At 44.9% G+C, this 20722-nt stretch overlaps 1 protein-coding gene across 1 annotated transcript in view; it reads left to right on the plus strand.

Annotated features, from left to right (window-relative positions):
* Positions 1-20722, plus strand: part of CSMD1 (CUB and Sushi multiple domains 1) — a gene marked incomplete at both ends in the record, with an annotated part of 1655719 nt that overhangs the window by 1082616 nt on the left and 552381 nt on the right. The window contains one exon of the mRNA XM_081269879.1: positions 12463-12540. Coding sequence (XP_081126005.1) covers positions 12463-12540 — 78 coding nt within the window. The remainder of the gene's footprint in view (positions 1-12462; positions 12541-20722) is intronic.

Genomic DNA, 20722 nt, shown 5'->3' on the forward strand with positions numbered 1-20722 from the left:
TCAGAGGCCTGAGAGTCCCCTGTTCCTGCTCCAGGACCCCTCCAGCAGCTCTGCGGGGAGAAAAGCTCCCAGAGCGCGGCCGCACGCCTCCCCAGGTGGCATGCCCTCTCCAGGGTTCTCCACGCCTTCTCCAGAAGAGACTGCGCTGGTGTTCTTTCCAGGAAAGAACAGAGATTGGCCAGCAGCGTCCCCTATGTGAAATGCAGTCCCCATTTGAGAGGGTCGCACAGGTGCACTGAGTGGAGGCAGGGAAGGGCCCTGGCCACACCAGAGGAGCGGCTGTGCGAGTTTGCCCTGCGGCCTCCACTTCGCAGATGGCTGGGCCCACTGCATCCCTGTGCAGAGAGCTTGGAGGGCGGACTGTGGTGGCTCCTCCCGGCCCAGGAGCCAAAGCAGAAGGGACACCAGCAGTATCCAGTGAAGTCCCCAGAGCCCCTGCCCTCCCTCCACCCTTCCATTTTTCTTCTGTGAACTTTATTGACTTTTTCTGAGGCAAGCACGTGGCAATTTGTCTATTGGAAATGAAAGGGACAAGACAAGGTGCTGAGGGCCTTGGGACCCCTGCTCAGCGCCTGTGGTTTCCTCTCCAGCTTCGGAATGTGGGGGCAGAGAGGAGCAGCCGGTGGAGTTGATGCCCCCCCCTGGGCACAGCGGTGAGCTGGGAAGCCCCTGCAAGGCATTTCTCGGCGCTTGGCAGAGGATGTGGGCCAGACAGCACCCGGGTGTTTGTATTTGTGATCTCATTTAATCTTCACAGTAACGCTGTGAGGCAGGTGATAATTATCTTCATTAAACAGCCAAGGAGCCTGGGATCTAGGGACAGTGTTCACCCCCGGATGACGTTCTAACGAGATCCAGGACGCTGATGAGCTCCCGCAGCTAACTCCAAAGCCCATGCAGAGTAAGGCAGAGGCTTCTCTGCTAGAGGGCGTGAGGGTCAGACAGCGCAGAGCTGCAGTGCAGGTGCCAGAGCAGCAGACAGTAGGGCCGCAGGGAGGGCACAGCATGTGCTTAGCACGCCCCCTTGTGTTCCGTCAGCGGTGCCCTGGACCGGCGCTGCCGGGCTCAGGGACCTCGCTGTGCGTGGGCATCTTAATGCATCGCCGTCTCTGGCAAGGAATGCTGTACCACTTCAGGAAGAGTCGCTGGTGCTCATGCCCCAAGCCCCTAGGAATGCAGCTGTGTCCGGCCAGCCTAGGTGGCCCTTCACAGCCTCCATCAAGATCAGCCTCTCAGAGGCGCTCCGGCGGCCACCGCGGTCCTTGGCTGCTTCTCTCTCTGTCCCTTCTCTTCTCCTGGCTCCTCCCCTCCTCCCTCTGTTTTGGAAAAAGGACTTGAAAGAAACTTCTGTGGAGTAAAACAATAAATCACCACAAGCCAAGTGAACAAAGCTGCTAACCTCACCTTGTTCCAAGTCAAACGTTCTCATGTCTGAAAACTTAAATCACAAGGAAATTCATGGCCTGAGTCTAGCCTCTCCCTGGATAAGTACATGGGTGATGAGTAGCTAATTGCTTTCCTTAAAGTATTTGATTGTGATTGCCCTGTAAGCTCCTGAGCAATCCAGTGTCCACAGAGACCCTTCATACTGCCTTTACAAGGTTATTCCTATGGAGTTGAAACTTCAGGCGCGCGCACACACACACACACACACACACACACACGTGTATGCACAAATACAGGTAATATAGTTAAGTAATAAGTAATATAGCTTCTCTTTATATCATTTCAGGAATATGTATATATAATATAAATAATGCTGTGTGTGCAGATTTCTCTTTTAATCTAGCAGTGAGGTCAGTCTAAAAGATTCTGATGGCCAATTGCCAAAGACAATCAGCAATGAAGCTGCTAACATCGTCAAGTACAGTGAATGTAGCACTGAACCCTTGTGATTCTAAGTCAAGAACCTGTGACTTTTCAGCTCGAGGATTCCTTATAACAGAGAACTGCAAGATGATTTCTGGCCGAAGAAAACCACTCGCTGACTTAGGCTAAGAGTGAAATCTGATCACCGGGTCGTTCCTATAACTTGGTGTCAGTGTTTTCCAAAGGCTGGGGTTCAAGGATACGCTGACCTCTAATAAAAATGTTGGACTGTCTGCCTGTGCGAACTCACCAGGCAGCTGGCATCAAAATAACCCAGCAAAGAGAAGACAGAGGTGCCTGCCAGACCTCAAAAGGGCTTTCTGTAGTAACCATGAGACCCTCCATAAAATAATGCCTGTAGCCTGAGACAATGTTCGTGAGATTTTCCCCCAGGACAGTAAGCACACTCATTATTTTAAATGCAAGCCAAAACAAGATGGCCACTGGGCAGATGTCTCTTTTACTGGCTGGGGGTGTAGGTCAGGTGTTGCTGCACACAGTGGGTCTTCAGATGTCAGCCTCACCTTGGGTGATGCCCTTGGCTGAGAGCCTCATCCCAGTGGGATGTTCTGAGGGTGAACAGGTTTGATGCTGTGGTCAACTGCTGTTCGGTGTTACAATTGCAGGAAGGGAGAACAAACCTCAGGTGTAAGGGTAAAGGCAATGAGACCCAGCCGTTAAGAGTGCTTTAAGGAAAAGGGCTCAAAGGAGCACAGCAGAATTATCTTATGTTTACAGTTCATTTTTATTATGTGAAACTCCTGTGTGTCTCTACCTCAGTTCCCCTATTAGATCAGACACCATGCATATTGGCTTGGAAATAAAAACATAAAATCATAACCCCAGTTGTCTCCAGGTGATGGGTTTATTTAGTGTTTTTTTTTTTTTCTTCTTGATAATTCTAAGGTTTCCCCAAATTTTCTGCCATGTCTGTGTCTGTGAGCACTGTAATTGTTATCAAAAGTGTCTGATAGACAGGAGAGCAAACTCAGTGCCTTGTGACTCAGCATGCGTCTTCCTACAGCAGGGGGGATGGGGATAGACTGTTACAGAAGTCCCAGCGGCTGACATAGCGTTTATTGAGAGAGGTCTTGGTATGTGCACATACAAATATGCCTCAGTGAGTTCCAGCTCTAGGTGTATCTGTAAAGCTCTAAGACAATAGACACCAAATATAAAAGCAAATAAAAACGTATGAAGAAGAGGGGGAAATGGAGGTACTGGGGACTGGAATGGAACAAGTCATGTTTCCTGCATGTATGACATTGCCAGAATGAACCCCACTAGTATGTACAGCTATAGTGCACTGATAAAAACATTCAAAACAAGGAAGCATAAAAATATATCTTAGAAAAATATTATAGACTTGATTATTCAAGTTCTGAATTTGAAAAATAGCATGGGAAGATATGTTTACTATCATATGATGACTTAAGTATTGTATATAATGTGTTGATAAACTGGTTATAACAACCTAGAACATAAAACATGGTGGAAAACTGTGGAAATTTATGAAGAAGGCAGCGCTGCCTCATAAAGCAAGGGGGAGGTAGGGTCAGTCGGCACCGACTCCTATAATAGATCTGTTGCTTCAGGCAGTGTGACCTAAGTAGAATCAACTACCTCTTTGGAACTCAGTTTCTTTTCCTGTAAATCATTGTAACAATAGCGTAAATCTTATGTTATTTTGGTGGAACTAAATGCATTATATATATTAGATAGATAGTATCAAATGCATAATAATATTCAAACTCGTAACTTACTAGTAATACCAACAGCAGTAATGTTCTCTTACATGGTGGGGATACCGTCTGTGTGACCCAGGGAGTCACATGGGAGCTCACAGTAGGCAGTGGATATGGAGCACCAGATGCTGGACTTGGCCTTGAGAACCAGAGGCCTGGGCTAGGAGGAAACCAGCCAGGGTGGAGTTCCTCGCTCCATGTGCTGAGGAGGGTGTGGCTGACTGCGCCCAGCAGGCACAGCCGGCTCCACCAGGGGCCCTGCTGCTTTCCAGGGTGGTTGAACTGATTTCAGTCCCACCAACAGCAATGGAGGGAACCTTTCCCCCACATCCTTGCCGACACTTCTTATTATTTGTATTATTGAAAATTGTCAATCTGACTAGAGTGAGATGAAATCTCACATAGTTTTGATTTGCATTTCCCTAATTGCTAGATATGTTGAACATTTTTTTTGTATGTTTGTTGACTATTTGTAGTTCTTCTCTTAAGAATTGTTTGTCTTTTCCATTGCCCATTTGTTGATTGGGTTATTTTCGTTTCTGGTGTTACGTGTTTTTTGAGTTCTTTGTGTATCCTGGATATTAACGCCCTACATGAGGACCAGGTGGTGAAGATTTTCTCCCATTTTGTCCCCTATCTCTTCACACTCTTAATTGTTTCCTTTACTGTGCAAAATCTTTTTAATTTGATACCTCCTACTTCTTGATTTTTTAAAATTTTATTTCTTGCACATTAAGAGTCTTTAAAGAAGTTAGTTCCTGTGCCAACAGGCTGGTATTGGGGCTTACATTTTATTCTAGCAGTTTCAGAGTTTTGGGTATAATTCCTAGGCCTTTGGTCCACTTTGGGTTGACTTCTGTGCAGGGTGAGAGAGAGAGGTTTCAGTCTTCAACATGTGGATTTCCAGTTCTCCCAACACCATTTGTTAAAAAGACTAACTTTTATCCAACATATATTTTTGGCACCTTGGTCTAGCATCAGGCACCTGTATTTACGTGGGTTTGTCTCTGTGTCTTTATTCAGTGGGTACTCAAATCTATTTTGGTTCCAGTACCATGCTGTTTTTATCACTGTAGCTCTGTAGTATAACGGAGGTTCAGGATTGCCATGTTTCCTGCTTCCCTCTTCTCACATAGAATTGCTTCAGCTCTTCTGGCCTCTTTATTTTTCCAAGTGAATTTCAGCACTACTCTTTCTAGTTCTGTGAAGAATGCCATTGGTATTTTGATGGGGATTGTACTGAATATGCATAGCACCTTTGGTAGTAAGACCATTTTGACAATATTAATCCTTCCTGTCCAAAAACATGAGAGATCTTTCCATCTTCTAATGTCTTCTTCAATTACTTTCTTTGATGTTCTGCAGTTTTATCATAGCTATCTTTCATCTCTTTTGTGAGATTGATTCCTATGGATCAGGTGTCTCACAAAAGCTCATGTGATGAGACAAGGCAAGGCAGTTTAGAGGTGAAATGATTGGGTTTTGAGCACCTTAACCTAACCAGAGCATGAATTCCCCGGTAGGAATTAACTTGGTGGGAATTATAGGCAGGTAGGGAATGGCTGGAGGGGGTGGGTCCCTGGGGGCATGCCTTTTTGTCAGTGGAAATAAAAGTGCACACATACGTGTGTTCATCCTCCCTCCCTCCCTTCCCCCTCCCCTTCCTGATGTGATGTCCCCAGCTATTTCCTCCACTACACTTTTCCTGCATGATATCCTTGTGCTCCAGGAAAGGAGCCGCTGTCTGTGGACTGAGACCCTCTAAAACCTCTGGAGAAAAAGAAACCTAATTGCTCTAGTCAGGTCTTTTGGTCATAGTGGTGAAGAAGCTAAGACAATTCCCAAGGTTTTTTTTTTAGGTTATTGTGAATGGGATAGTTTTTTAAACTTCTTTTTTCAGCAGATTCATTAATGAAATATGGTAATACAATTGATTCATGAGTGTTGATCTTATATTCTGCTACTCTGCTGAATTCATTTATCAGTTCTAGAAGCCGTCTGGTGGAGTTTTTTTGAGTCTCCTTAATATAGGATCTTGTCATCATCAAACAGAGATAATTTGAGATCTTATTTTCCTATTTATAGTCCTTTAATTTTCTTCTCTTCCCTGATTGCTCTGGCTAGAGTTTCAAGGACTATGTTGAGTAGGACTAGTGAGAGTGGGCATGCTTATCTTGTTTTTATAGAAAATACTTTCAAGTTTTCTCCATTCATTGTGATGTTGGCCTTGGATTTGACATGTATAGCTTTTACAAGGGTGAGGCAAGTTCCTTCCAATCCTAGGTTTTCTATTGTTTCAAAGATTAATGGGTGCTATACTTTGTCAGATGTTTTTATGCATTTATTGAGATAATTATGAGATTCCTGACCTTAACTCTATTTAGTGGTGAATTATATTTATTTATTTGCATGTGTTAAACCAAACTTTTATCCCTGGAATGAAACCCACCTGATCAAGGTGCACTATCATTTTAATGTTTTTTTTGTGTAAAATTTGCCAACATTTTCTTAAAATTTTTTGCATCTACATTCATCAAGGATATTGTTCTAAAGTCTTTTTTAATGTGTCTTTGGTTTTGTTATTAGTATGGCTTCGGTGTAAGGTGTCCCCTAAAAGCTCAGGTGTGTGACAATGCAAGAAGGTTTAGTGGTGAAATGATTGGGTTACAAGAGCCTTAACCCGATCACTGAATTAATCCTTTGTCAGGGATTAACTGAGTGGTAACTGTAGGCTGGTAGGCTGTGGCTGAAGGAGGCGGGTTCCTGGCAGTGTGCCTTTGAGGTTTAGATTTCGTCCTTGATGAATGGAGCTCTGCTCCTTTGTGTGAAATCTTGAGCCACTTCCCTCCACCACACTCTTCCACCCTGATATTCTGCTCCACCTCAAGTCCCAAGGAATGGAGCTGGCTGTCTATGGATTGAGACTCTTGGACCCATAAATCCCCAAATAAACTTTTCTCCTAAAATTGTCTTGTGGGGTCTTTTTTGTCACAACACTAAAACAAGCATCAGTGTGACACTGGCTTCATAGAATGAATTTGGCAGTGATCCCTACTTTTCTGCCTCATGGAATAATCTGAAGAATGTTGATATTAATTCTTCTTTAAATGTCAGGTACAACTCAGTTGAGAATCCACCCGTTCTTGGGCTTTTCTTTGCTGGAAAGCTTTTGATACCTGCTTCAATTTCATTACTTCTTATTGATCTATTTAGGTTTCCATATCCTCATGGTTTAATTTGGATAGGTCATATGTCTCTAGAAACTTGTCAGTATTTTCAAAATTTTCTAGCTTATTGGACTATAAATTTTCAAAATAGTTTCTGATGATCCTCTAGATTTTAGTAATAGCCATCTGATATTTCCTTTTTTGCCTTGAATTTTGTTAATTTGAATGTTTTCTCTAATTCTTTTGGTTAATTTGGCTAAAGGTTTATCAATCTTATTTATCCTTTCAAAATTCTAACTCTCTGTTTCTTTTATCTTTTATATTTTTTAATCTAAATTTTATTAATTTTGGCTCTAATTTCAATTAATTTCTGTCTTATATTGATTTGGGTATTGGTTTGTTCTTCTTTTTCTGGGGCCTTGAGATAGACTATTAGATTATTTATTTGTTTTCTTTCTATTCTTCTGATGTATGAACCAAGTGCTATAAATTTTCCTCTTAGAATTACCTGCATACTGTTGTAGATATTTTAATATGTGGTATCACTTGTCTCATTTACTTCTCAGAATTTTTAATTTTTCCTCTGATTTCTTCTACTATCCATTTATCATTCAAATGTTTATTTTTTAATTTTCAGATTTTAGAGTGGTTTCTTTTTTATCTTACTGATTTCTAGTTTCATTCCATTATAATATGATAGAACTCAAGGTATTATTTCATTTTTTTATATTTGTTATGATATTCTTTGTGAACAAAATAGAATCTATTTTAGAAAATGTTCCATGTGGTTCTGTGAAGAAAGTGAATTCAGTCATTGATGGATAAAATCTTCTATAGATGTCTGTTAGGTCAATACTACTAATTATGTTTTTTTTTAATTCTGAAGAATTTTTACTTCGTTTATGTCCAGATGATCTATCTAGTAGAAAGAATGGTGGGTAAAGTCACCCAGAGTTATTGTATTGTGTTCTATTCGATTCTTAATATTGAGAAGGGTTTGTCTTCTGTGTGTAGATTTATCATTTATGGGACATAAACATTACAATCACTTTAACTTATTGTTGTATGGTTCCCTTAAGCAATATGTAGAACTTCTTTGTCTTCTGCTTACTTTTAGCTTGAAGTCCACTCTCTCTGCTATAAGAATAGCCACCTTTGCTTCCTTACAAGTACCATTTGTGTGTTATGTCTTTTCCTGTGCTTTCGCCTTCTGTCTGTGAATGTCTTTGCCTGTGAAGTGGGTTTCCTGCAAACAGCTAATGTTAGGTCTTGTCTTTTAATCCAGTTTGCCAACCAAAGTCTTTTGATTGAAGAGTAAAAATACCAATTACATGCAAACCAAGATTCAACAAGAAATTTTTCACCGAGGTATGGTTTACTATAGATAACTCCAATGTCAACTTTGCCTATTTTCTATATGTATATTTCCTTAACTTGATTGATAGTTGTTACCTAATAGCCAACACTGTACCTTCATCCATTTTGAATGTATTTTTTCTAATAAGGCATTACTTGGAGTCAAGCCCTCTATCTTTGTTTGCCTAGCAGTATGTAGTCTCTTCTTGCTCCTCTTATCCCCATCTTCTTACATTGTCTTCTGTTACCTCAAATACCTATCATTCATATATTTTTTTCTTTCTATTATGGTGTGGATTTTTCTTTTCTTTCTTTCTTTCTTTCTTTCTTTCTTTCTTTCTTTCTTTCTTTCTTTTTCTTGTCTTTTTTACCCAGTTTTTCTTATTCCCCTCTTTTAGCCTTCATTTAACATAATAGCAATTTTACTAAATTTAATAAATATTTTTTAACTTATTCCATAACTTCACCACACCTTTATACCTGGATTTAAAGAACTAGGGAGAATAATATCAAGAAACTTTGCATTTGCATTTTTTAGGTGAAATAGTATGAGGCTTGGCTCTGAAATGATTATAATAAATGGGGCTCAGTGGCATCTCTCAAAGTGGTGCTGATATTGGGATCAGCAGATGTCATACACTGAGTTAAAGTATCAATATCTGTATATCTGCCCAACCAGATTTCTTAAGATAAACAGTTCACAAAGTAGTGCCTTGCTTAAAAGAAGAAATGATGACTCTCCTAGAAGATGGGTAAACATACAAACAACATGAAAAGGCAAGGTAGCAATCCACAAATAGCCCATCGTGCTTCAACATCTGACTCCATCAAATACACAGTGGAGGAAATGTCAGAGAAAAAATTTAGAAAGTTCATAATTAAAATGTTATATGAATGAAAAGAAGATGTAAGGATTGAAATTAGAGATCAAATATATAAAATGAAAGGTCAGTAAAGAGATCAAAATTCTAAAGAAGAACCAAACAGAAATCCTGGAAATGAAAGACTAATAAACCAAGTTAAAAATTCAATGGAAAGCATTATTAATAGATTAGACCATTTTGAAGATAGATTTACAGGCCTTAAAGAGAAAGCATATAATATTGAATGTACAAATCAAATATTAGAAGAAGATGCTAAGATACCATGAACAGAATATTCAAGAAATCTGGGATAACATCAAGAGGCCACATTTAAGAATCATTGGAATAGATGAGGACGCTGAAATCAAGCTCAATGGATGCACAACCTTTTCAATGAAATAATGTCAGAAAATTGTCCAAACCTTAAGAATGAGGTGGGAGGGCTGGGGATGTGGCTCAAGCGGTAGCGCGCTCGCCTGGCATGCGTGCGGCCCGGGTTCGATCCTCAGCACCACATACCAACAAAGATGTTGTGTCCGCCAAGAACTAAAAATAAATATTAAAAATTCTCTCTCTCTCTCTCTCTCTCTCTCTCTCTCTCTCTCTCTCTCTCGCTCCTCTCTCACTCTCTCTTTAAAAAAAAAAAAAAAGAATGAGGTGGGAATTCAAATACAAGAGGCATGCAGGACTCTAAATATACAAAATCACAATAGATCCCCTCTAAGACATATGATCATGAAAATGCCCAACATACAGAATAAGGAGAGAATTTCAAAGATGCAAGAGAAAAGCAGCTGGTCACATTTAGGGGCAGATCCATCCAGATTGCAACTGATTTCTCACAGCAGACCCTATAACCAGGAGGGCTGGGAATAATAAATACCAAGCTCTGAATGAAAATAGATGCTAGCCAAGAATAACATGCCCAGCAAAATTAAGCTTCGGATCTGAAGATGAAATAGAAAAACTTCCATGATAAGCAGAAGCTAAAAGACTTTATATCCAGAAATCTCACACTACAAAACATGCTCAATTAAATATCTCATGAAGAAGAAATGGAAAATAAAATGAAAACCAGCATACGGGTGAATTACACCAGAGTAATCAAGTCCAATTTAAATATTAGAAACACATCAAAATGGAATAAAATAAACAGCACCTCTCTATAATAACACTGAACATATACTTTGATAATCTCTTTAAAAATTAAGTGTGTGTTTAAAATACAACATGTTCTGAATTTTGTGACTCTTCTTCAAAATAAAAGACGATAAAATACAAGGAGAGTTGAACAATTTGGGGGATTATATAATTCAATCTACAAATGAAGCAATTGAATACAAGCAATTCTAAACTCTGCTGTTTTAAAGTACCCTCTGATGGACATTGTTGTGAATGTTCCCAGGAACACAATGCAGGTGCTCTATTAAGTGATGGAACATGGACAATTGCAGTTTATCAGGGTGGATCATTTTCACATTGTTTTTCTCTTAAGAATAAAAAATACTGACAAGTTTGTAAATTCCCCTCATGATCTTGCTTCCCTCTGTTAGTCCCATAAAATACACAGACAATGGACTCAGACTCATCTTTAAAGATGTGGCCTTTGAGACACATGGCATTTAGGTGATTTGTCAGGTTATGTGACTGGATTACAAGGGATGATATTGTACATTTGGGACCAGGCTCTTTTGCTTACGCCAAAAAAGAAATAAGTGCAAGCCCCATACTCTTCGGAACTCACGGGATCACCCAAACAAGGAGGCTCAGGTGAGGAGGACAAGATTGAAGAACAGCCGGCCCTCTCCTCTGACAGTGACCCAAAGTCCCAACACCCATCCCAGAGGCAGCGGGCAGAGGAGTGGAGGACCTGCTCAGACCTGGCCCTGGCCCTGCTGCCACTAGTCTGGGCTGAGGGTGACATGCTCTACCGCCACAGCTGAAGGCACCTGTCACCCTGCTCCTCACTGATGGCCGCCCTGTCTGGGCCACTCCCTCGTCTGTTCAACTGCCATCTTCTTCTCGAGCTCCTTTCTGTGACTTTCCTCCTTTCTGGAGTTTTTCTCCAGCAGGACTTTGAAAACAGAAAAAAAAAGCCATCAACATTAATACGGTCAATTGCTTTTTTATCTTTGACTTTAAAAATCTCACTTTTCAGGAGAGAGGAAAGAAATGGCAGATAATCAGCTTTTACTCTATTGAGTCAGAAAGAAAAGAATAAAAGTGTCAATAGAACATCTGTAACTGTCGTGAGGATCAGAAGTCTGTGCACCCCCTCAGTCTTCTGTAACTGTGGTCCGTGAATGTCATCAGATCATTGCTAAAAACGGCATTTCCTGTTAGGTGTGTTGATGTCCTGACTTAGGACCCCAGGCTCTTCCTCCGCTGGGCAGCCCCTGCAGGAGGAGGAGGAGGCCCTGCGCTCTGCTGGCATGGATGTGAGCATGCGCAGTCGCGCTGGGGACCCTGGAGCAGTGGGGAGGAGGGAGTGGCCTCCAGAGTCGGGGGGCAGCAGTAGGAGCCGCTTGGGCTCCAGCTCTGCTCATTTTCGTTGACTAAAGTAACTGACTGCACTGAGTCCCCAGCGCAATCCAGAGGGTGCCCAGGTCCACAGACACACTCGGCCCTCCCAGCACACTGGCCTCCTTCTGAAAAACCAATCAACAAAAACCTGGACTCAGAGATGGAAATGGTCAGAGGGAAGGGGAGAGGAGCTGGCAGGAGCCCGGGAGGCAGCGCAGAGGGAAGGGGAGGAGGGCATCCCTCTCCCCAGGGCTCTCCCCCCCTCCTTTCCCCTTCCCCTTTTAAAAACAAGTCTCCCCCCTCCACTCTTCTGCACATGTCTCGATGTGTTTGGTACAAAACCTGGGACATCGAGATGCTTGTTTAAACTTGAGAACAACTCCAGGGACCAGGCTGCATGTGCTCGTCGCCCGCAGACTGGAAGGGTCTGGAAGGAGCGCGGGGCCCGCTTCATCTGCAGCGCTCAAGGGTGTATCCCGCACAGCTGCCCATCCCCACACTCGCACTTCCTAAACTTTAAGTCACTGAATGAACATGTGAATAAAGGAGTGAGCAACTTCTATTTTTATCTAAAATCTTTTGCGACATAGCAAATATAGAAAACTCTGCAATCACTGTACCTAAATTGAGAGCAATCTGCCCAGACACGCTGTGAATGGTAATGATGTGTGGAATCTGCCATCCCTGTGGAACAGAAGTGTGGTGGCATAAGGTGGGCTGTGCCCTTCTTGCTTTAACTCTGCCCCAGCTCCTGTGAGATGTGATCTGGCTGCATCTTTGGCCTGGCATTGAATTCCCAGGCTCTCCCCTTTCCTTTCTTGCTCTGTGTCCCATTTTTAGGGGTGGGTAGGAAGGCTATGGCTGTTAATGTCCTGAGGACAAAGCATGTGTGTGATCCCCGAGTCTCACCTGCTAATGGTTTTATTTTCTCTTTTCCAGTGAAAAAAGCAATTGAATTGAAGTCAAGAGGAGTCAAGATGCTACCCAGCAAGGACAGCAGCCATAAAAACTCTGTGTGTAAGTTCCCTTTCTTTCTCTATGAGGATGGGGACATCAGTTAAGGGGGCATGGAGGCGAGAATGGAGCCGGTAGTCAGTAACTTGCAAATGCTTTCCCCACTCCATCTCCTCCAACTCTTCCACCTTCAGCATTGTTCTGGGAGACGGAATAGTACTTGGACTTGTTGGGGAAGAATGACCAATGGTTCCCCTTCCTAAAGGCACCTCAGAAGTGTCCTCCCTACACCCCACACACATGGCCGCCCTCTGAGGCTGGTCTCCCAGAGTCTCCTGAGCTTCGCCCTGGAGAGGTGCTGCTGTCCGTCCTCTTCCAGGAACCCCACGCCCTGGACTGCTCTTTGGCTAATGGGAGTTGGGTCTCCACCTTCTCCTGCTGAGGTGCTCTTGACCATCCGCTGCCTGGAGTGCTGAAGAATTTGGGGGCAGGGCTTTTTCCTTCCAAAGAGCCAACCAGAGCTGAAGATGGCCTCCTGCCCGCCCAGGAGCACATGCCCACGCCAGCAGGCACGTGGTGGAGCCTCCTCCACTGTCCCCCTTGCCCAGCCGTCCTGGGGACCGCCTCTGTTGCTGCTGTGCATTGGCTCATTTCTCGGGGTGCCGCCATCTCTCATGGTGGCTGCAGACCCACCCTCTGTAGCCCTTTCTGTCTTCTCCAGGATGCTCTGTGGAATGGGAGACAGAGTATTTATAATAACTATGAAACTCCCTCTTATGATTGAAAGCCCTGCAGAAATGATCTCAATTCAATGTAAGTCACATATCAAATTTAGCCCTTCTATTAAATCAATACCAGGTCCTATATCAGGTCAACTGGCTATCAGAGTGATCTGTTGGCATGACATTTAGGGAGTTTATTTATGGGAATAACTCTTCTGTCCTTATCTGGACGTGCATTGGCAAATACATAAATTACACATGTGGTTTTAGAAAGTGCTCCGTTCCGTCTCCAAACAGCACTGAAGTATTTTTGTCAGACATTAGCATTAATCAGTAAGTAAATGGCAAGCCATCTAAGACCAGCAGTGTAATCAATGGGAACATGTTACTTCTGTTTCTTAGAGGACAGGATGAAAGTTCGAACCAGAGAACCAAGGGGGCAGTAGCTGTGGAAGTTGTCAATCTGATTCACGTCCAAGTTCACCCCTAATAACATTGAAACGATATCCGTTTTTCGAGGGTGGTCATGCAGATGAACCAACATACTTGTAACTGTCCTGATCTGTGAAGTGCTGGGCCCCTGCAAATCCTACCCTTGAGGAGCGTTTCCACCCCTGCACAGAGAGAAGACTGTCCGTGGTGGGTCAGCCCAGGTGCTAAAGGCAGAGAAGGATTGCGGACACTTGGCCTCACTGTCCTATGTCCCTCAGCTGGCTGTGGGAGGGGCCCCGTCAGGATGTGTCCCTGCAGGGGTGAGCCTTGAGTCAGACCTGAGGGGCCCCTTCTGCCCTCAGCTCCTGTGAATTCCTTGGCATCTTCTGAAGGCTCTTACTCGTCGTGGCACAGCCTGTCGATTTCCCTGGCGGATCTCATGATCTGGTCACTTACCCACAGGCGGTGCAGTGTCTCTGCCTTCAGCGTGGGCCATGTCCTGGGTCATGTCCTTTAGTGAGCCTCACTCTCTGGCCTTCACCCTCTGGAGCTGAGGTCCGAGCACACATACTTCTTGCACAAGTTGCAGGTTGGTTCCTCCAGCTGCGGGTTTGGTGAGGACAGGGCCAGACATTGCTAAGAACGCCTCGCACAGGTCTCGGGCCACTGTGGGCTTCTGTCCCATCTCCCTCTGCTCTTTTTCATTCTGCATTTTTCATTCCCTTGGCATGACGTCTTTGGTCTGCGCGTGTGGCCCTGTCCCTCTTAGGGGCCTCCTCAGAGGGAGGTCAGCCATGGCTCTCCCCCTGTGGAGTGTGAGTCTGTGCCTCAGGATGAGCCACCCAGGGCTCACCTGACGGACCCCTGGCATGGCTGGACCACAGATGACCAGCTCGGGAAGCAGAGCTGTGGATGGGACGGGCTGCTGGGGGCTCTCCTGGCGACATGGCGGTGTGGTTCTTCAGCCTTCTCCTGGGCACAGTGCCCTGCCCACAGCCCTCACCACGAGAATGGCCGGGCCGATGCTGTGCCTCCTAACTTAGGACATAAACACACTCGGTGGGAGGATGGACAAGAACACCGGCTGACACTCCTGAGCCTGAGGTCTCTCCCCTGTACAGCTGAAGACAGATGCCTTCCCAGGGTCAGGATGGACCTGCCGTCCTCGGCAGCCTGAGTCGGGATGCAGTGTTGGTCACCACTGCTCACGTTAAGCAGGACAGGATGGTTATTCTGTTCATTAATGTAAAGCTGCGTTTAAAGCTGGGGAAGTTTAGCAATCAGATGCGTTGTCTCATATGCTCCTGGGGACAATAACAACAGGACCTTATGGAATAAATGCCCCCGCATTCTCTTATGTTCAGTGACTAGCAGTTTATGTATCTGCCCTTTGTTTCTGAGGGCTGTCAATGTTTTCTACCTTGAAAACAATACCTGAGGCATAATAATATTCGCTCTGAGTTTCCACACAGACCTCCTGTTAATGAAGGGCCATCCATCATACACTGTCTTTCATAATGGCACTCAGTGGTTCCATTGGCCTCTGGCTTTTCCCTGGCTCAGACATAATTATGTGGAAGGACAAATTTTAAAACCTGTAGCTGTTTTTAGAACCTGCTTCAAAGTGAAGTCTCCACTAGCTCATGCACTTAAGGAGGTGATCGCACTGTGCAGTGTCTGGTTATCCTCTTAAGGTGGCTTCACGGGCTCGCCCACTTCTAAAGTGCACCTGGGTCGTGCTGCATGTTTCCACCGATCACTGTGTTTCTTGTCTTAGTTTTCTTATATTTTGGAGTCACTGGAGAACAGGTAAAATACTAGTGGGCAGTGCTCTCTTTTTACGGAAATCATAATGTGCTTCAAAAATAGGGCCCCCTCCGCCTGGCAGTGTTCCTGGCCCCCTGGATGCCTGCATGCTCCCACTTAGCTCCCGACTTACGGCCAGGGCAGCTTCCTCCCCTCTTCACGGACAGGGATCTGTAGAAGCTAAGAGGACGGGGAAAGAGCCGTGCACTCTCAACTGCTTACAGTGGGCACACTGCAGAAGACCCCGGTCATACTTACCCTTTGGAAAGCTGTGTGCATGGGGTCCACTTCCAGAGAGGAGGGGGCAGAGTGGGTTTACCGTCCTGGGCTTCACAGCCGGCCTCTGCCCTCTCCTGTTCGCCTGCCTGCCCAGGGACTTTTTAGCAGGGACCTCTGGCACTCTGGCGGGTCTTGAAGAAAGGCTGCTGCTCCCCACGGTTCAGTGCCCAGGGCTCTCTCTAGCATACCGCAGGCCTGCCCTCTCCCAGGTGTGTCCAAAGCCAGCCACTGCCTCTACCCGGATCACCACCAAACCTCACTTGCTGTTGCAGCGACCACCCCTCTGCAGACTGTCTGCACCCGGAAGCCAGAGGGGTCTGGGTAAACTGCCAGGGAGCCTCCTCATCCTGCTGCTGCAGACCTGAGGCTGCCTGACATGGCAAGAGCCTCCCCACCTCCCACAGCCTCTCCGTTGCTCTGGGGCTGTTGTGCAGGCCTGGGACGCTCTCTGCTCCCCTGGGAGCCACACCCCTGATTCCCTCAGAGGGCCTCTCAGAGTGTGCCTCCTTGGCCTCCTGTGCCCTGTGGGCCTCTCTGGGCATCCTCCCTGAATCTCACTGCAACCTGCCCAGGGCTTCCGCCTCCCGCTGCACTCCATGTTCTGATCTCAGGGACCCTACCTGGCCTGTGTCTTGGGGGCATGGCACACACGCGGACCTCTCCACTGCCGTGTAAGTCCACCCTGTTCTGCCCTCTGCTGGCCGGCAGGGTGCACAGCAGGTGTTGAGTAAGTGAATTTTTGGAGATGGAGTGCTGTCCTCCTATGGCGGTGGGGTGGTGAGGATGCTCAGGTTGTGCGGGTGAGGTCTCATTCACATGGCCACCATCATGTGTTAAGGAAAGTCCAGGAGCTAGCAGGTCAGTGGCCCTTCGCTGGAGGAAAGGACGGTCTGTTGGGCCTCAGAACCCTAGAAGTCCGTGTTGGAGGCATATAGGTGTTTGTTCCTGAGGAGTGCTTTCTTCAGAGAGCAGCATTTGTTGAAGGTTGAGTCAAAATGGAAATTCATTCTTTCAGATTTTCAGGGGAAAACCAAACGCAGGAATCCATAGAGACCTGGTGCCAAGCAGTCAGAGTTGCCAGGCCTCATGGGCACCCCTGAAGCCAGAGCACATGGGGGCACCTGCTAGACATGTGCTGAGCCCTGGGTTGCGGGTCTTGTGCCTGCTATGGGTGTCATGAGCATTCTATGAAGGACATGGTGATTGCACAGTTCACAGGCAGTAGGTACAGTGGTGGAGTCACCGTGCCCTCCTCCTGGGAGACACCCCAAGCCCCAGGAAATGAACTGCTGTGTGTCCAGGTTTCCTCACCGGTGCTGACAGTCGGTAATACAGGCTCATTGCCAGCCGTATCCTGTGCTCTTGTGGGTCAGAAGACATCCATAGGAAGCTCATTGTGCTCTACACCACTGCTGCAGGAGTCTGCCTGGCACTGAGTCAAAGACAGGGGCCTGCCTGTGCTTACGAAGGTCCCTTGCAAAACCCCAGGTGGCTGGCTAGTGCTTCCCCAGTGGTGCCTGTGGACAGTGGGCCTGAGGGCTGGGGGATGCAGAAGGGGCTGGAGTGCAGCTGTTCACAGCCCCATGACTGGCTAGATAGGCTCCCATGTCCCGCTACCGGGGAGTGGGAGTCATTCCCCATCCCCTGGTCTTAGCTGGGAGTGGTGCTGTGTGGAGTTTATGCTCTGAGACTTCATTCGGGAAATCATTCCCCACTGACGTTTTCATCAGGCCATAATTTCCCAGGTAACCTGATGTATTGTTGTTCTGTTATTCCTCACGTGAGCAATCTCCAATAATTAACACGATTTGCTTCTAAAACAAATCACATTTTGTTTCATAATGATATTGTTAAAGATCCTAGGCTTGTTATTACGTGGCCAGGGATGCCTCTGATCATCAGGGGCCTTTGTAAAGGACATTACTGCTATCTTCGTCCTGCGTGACTTATTTGAATGGTAGTAGATTAGCGTGATTCGTCATCCTGCTTCAGAGAAAGGCTTGCCTGCCATTGCTTGGGCCAGATTCCCAGCATTGAGTGCCCCAGAACCATTGTGTAGCAGATTTCCACAGCAAGGAAAATAATTGTTACACTACCCTCTAACAGTTGTACAAAAGTTCAATAAAACAAGAGGGATAATTATCCAATCTCCTTTGCTCTGCAAAATATAATAACAGGGAGCTTTGCAGTTGTTACAGACCCTTGTTTTCTTAACAAAGATCCATGCCCATGCAGCACTGGCATGCTAGATTGGGTCTGTTGCTTCGTAAATCAGGAGGAGAATTATGCAGTTGCTAAAGAGGCTTCTGCCACTGCGGGAAGATCTTGCTGAGGAGAGAGCTGCTGTCAGGACACACTGGGGAGAGAGCAGCCTCCCTCTAAACTGAAGCAGAGCTGAGGACTCCATCCAGGGTCCAGCACGCTATTGACTAAATGATTCTAAAAACAAGCAGGAGAAAAGGATCTGTTAAGATAGGTCAAACAAGATACAGCCCAATTGGTCCCAGATGGTTAGATTGACTTGCAACCCTGGTAGAAGTACGTTGCTCTTTAAATGTCTTCAGCGTGCAGTCCAGGACAGAGTTGACCAAGGGGAACAACTCGCTGTGCACTCTTTGGTTTCAAGTAATGAATGGGGAAAAACCCAGGGATCGTGCAGACCTGGAAGAGCTTAGTGGATCTCGGCATTTCCAGGACTTACTTTTTCGAAGCTTGATGTGCCATCTGAGTTTTCATTAGGTACTATAAAATAATATAATCTAATCTCCTACATATTCAGTGGGAAACACTGGGAAGCTCTGGAGGATGGAGGATTATGGGTCTTGGGGTGTCAATGCAATCCAAGCATTCCAGAAGCCCTCAGAGGAGGGAACTGCTCTGTTTTGGTAATTAAATCATCTTATATGATCACATTTTTATTAGTGAGTAACTTCAATCAGAAGCAGTAAAGACTAATATAATTAATCATTGAGCCCCTTTATCAATTAAATTAAACTTTTCATTTTATACACAAAGAAACTAAGTAAGATAAATTAATTAGCCTGAATATTAATATAGATAAAAGCATTGGATTTAAAGAATCAAGAAATACTGATCAAGGAAACTTGAGGAAAAAAACGCACATTTCTTAAGCCCCATCATATACTTAGAGCTCATGATAAAGTTGTAAAGAGGAAACCAAAACATTTGACCAAAGATGATCAGGCAGATTATCTGTAGTTGATTTTAAGGACAAAGTGCGTCCCATGATATGGAAAACACAGGGCAGGCTTAGATTGAGGACAGGAGCCTGAGGAAGTTCTTGCCATCCAGGTCTTGCTGGGACTAAGCCAGCCTTCAGGTGCTGGGCTGGAGAACCAGCACCCGCCAACCCGCGTGACCCGCTCAAAGACAGTGACCTGTCCTGTGCCCCACATGTGAGACGAACTGTGAATTCAAAACATTTTAAATGATGACCAAACTCTTGGTTTCATTTTTCATTTTGAAATTGTTACTGGTTCCCAGGGATTTGCAAAACAGTTATGGGGAACCCTTGTGACTTTCACCCAGTTTCCCTGGTGGCCCCAACTTGTATAATGACAAAACAGATCGAAGTTGAAAAATTGACATTGGAACCATCTGCACAGATTTCTAAGGTCTGTACTCACTTTTAAAATTTGTACTCGCTGTGTGTGTGTGTGTGTGTGTGTGTGTGTGTGTGTGTGTGTGTTTAGTTGCAGCTGCGCCATATGCACAGACTCTTGTGTCCTTCGCTGCAGACAAGACCCTGGGCTCCATCCACAGGGCCCCCTGATGCAGTCCTCTTTGTAGACACATTCCTCCTCCACCAGAGGTGACCACTAATCCATTCTCCGTCTGTATTTTTTTATGACTTCAAGGATGACATATAAATAGAATCATGAAGTCTGTGATTTTGGGGATTGGCTCTGTCACTCAGTGTGACTCCTTTGAGGTCCATCTGAGTCATCCCATGCATCCAAACCTCCCTCCTTTGGCTGGGCTGATGCCATGGGCCATGCTTTGTTTAATCATTGACCCACTGGCTGGTGTTGGATTGGCTGCAGTCTGGGGGTGATTGTGAATGAATCTGCTATAAACATTTATGTACAAGATTTTTTGTCTTCATTTCTCCTAGATAGATGCCTAGGAGTTTCATTGCTGGTTCATATGATAATTGCATGTTTAATTTTGTAAGTAATTACCAAACTGGTTTCCAAGAGGATGTACTGTTTTACATTTCAACCAGTAAGGTAGGCATAATCCAGTTTTTCCACATCCTCACCAGCAGTTGGTGTTATCACAATTGATTTTCCATATTGGTTGTTTTGATAGGTGGGTAGTAGGTGATAGTCTTAATCTGCATTTTCTTAATGACTCATGAGGACCTCATGTGCTAACTTGCATGCATTTATCTTCCCAGTGAAAGGTTTATTCACATATTTTGGGCACTTTCTATTTTGATTTTTTTCTTGTTGATTTTTTGAACATTCTTTGTATAATCTAGATATAAACCCTTTCTCAGATGTGTGGTATGCAGATTGTTTCCTCTTAAACTGCAGATTGTCTGTGCACATTCTATGAAGGGTCTTTGAAGAAAGAACCTCTTAGTTAGTTGATAGATTTCAATCTTAAAACACACACACACACACACACACACACACACACACACACACAGCTTCTGGCTTCTCTTAGAAGGAGCAGGACTTACCAACACAGGGCCCACAGTCACACATGGCATCAGAAGGGATGGATGGAAGAAGAGCGTGGCCACAGGGCCAGGACCCGGGCCTATGGGACAGCAGTTGTTTCCACTCACAGCCCCAATGCTGCAGTGGATAGGGCTGCTGAAACTAAGTCAATCTGTTTTCATGGAGCTCAAATAAATGGTGTTAATCCAGAAACAAGAGGATTTGAACTGTAACCTCTGAAGTTTAACTCAGATGATGAGGAGCAAAGGAAAGATCTTTTACACATTCCTACTTATATTTTTCAGTATCCTTGATCTT

The sequence above is a fragment of the Spermophilus citellus genome (assembly GCF_964194105.1).
Source record: "Spermophilus citellus genome assembly, chromosome: 16".
Lineage (NCBI taxonomy): Eukaryota > Metazoa > Chordata > Mammalia > Rodentia > Sciuridae > Spermophilus > Spermophilus citellus.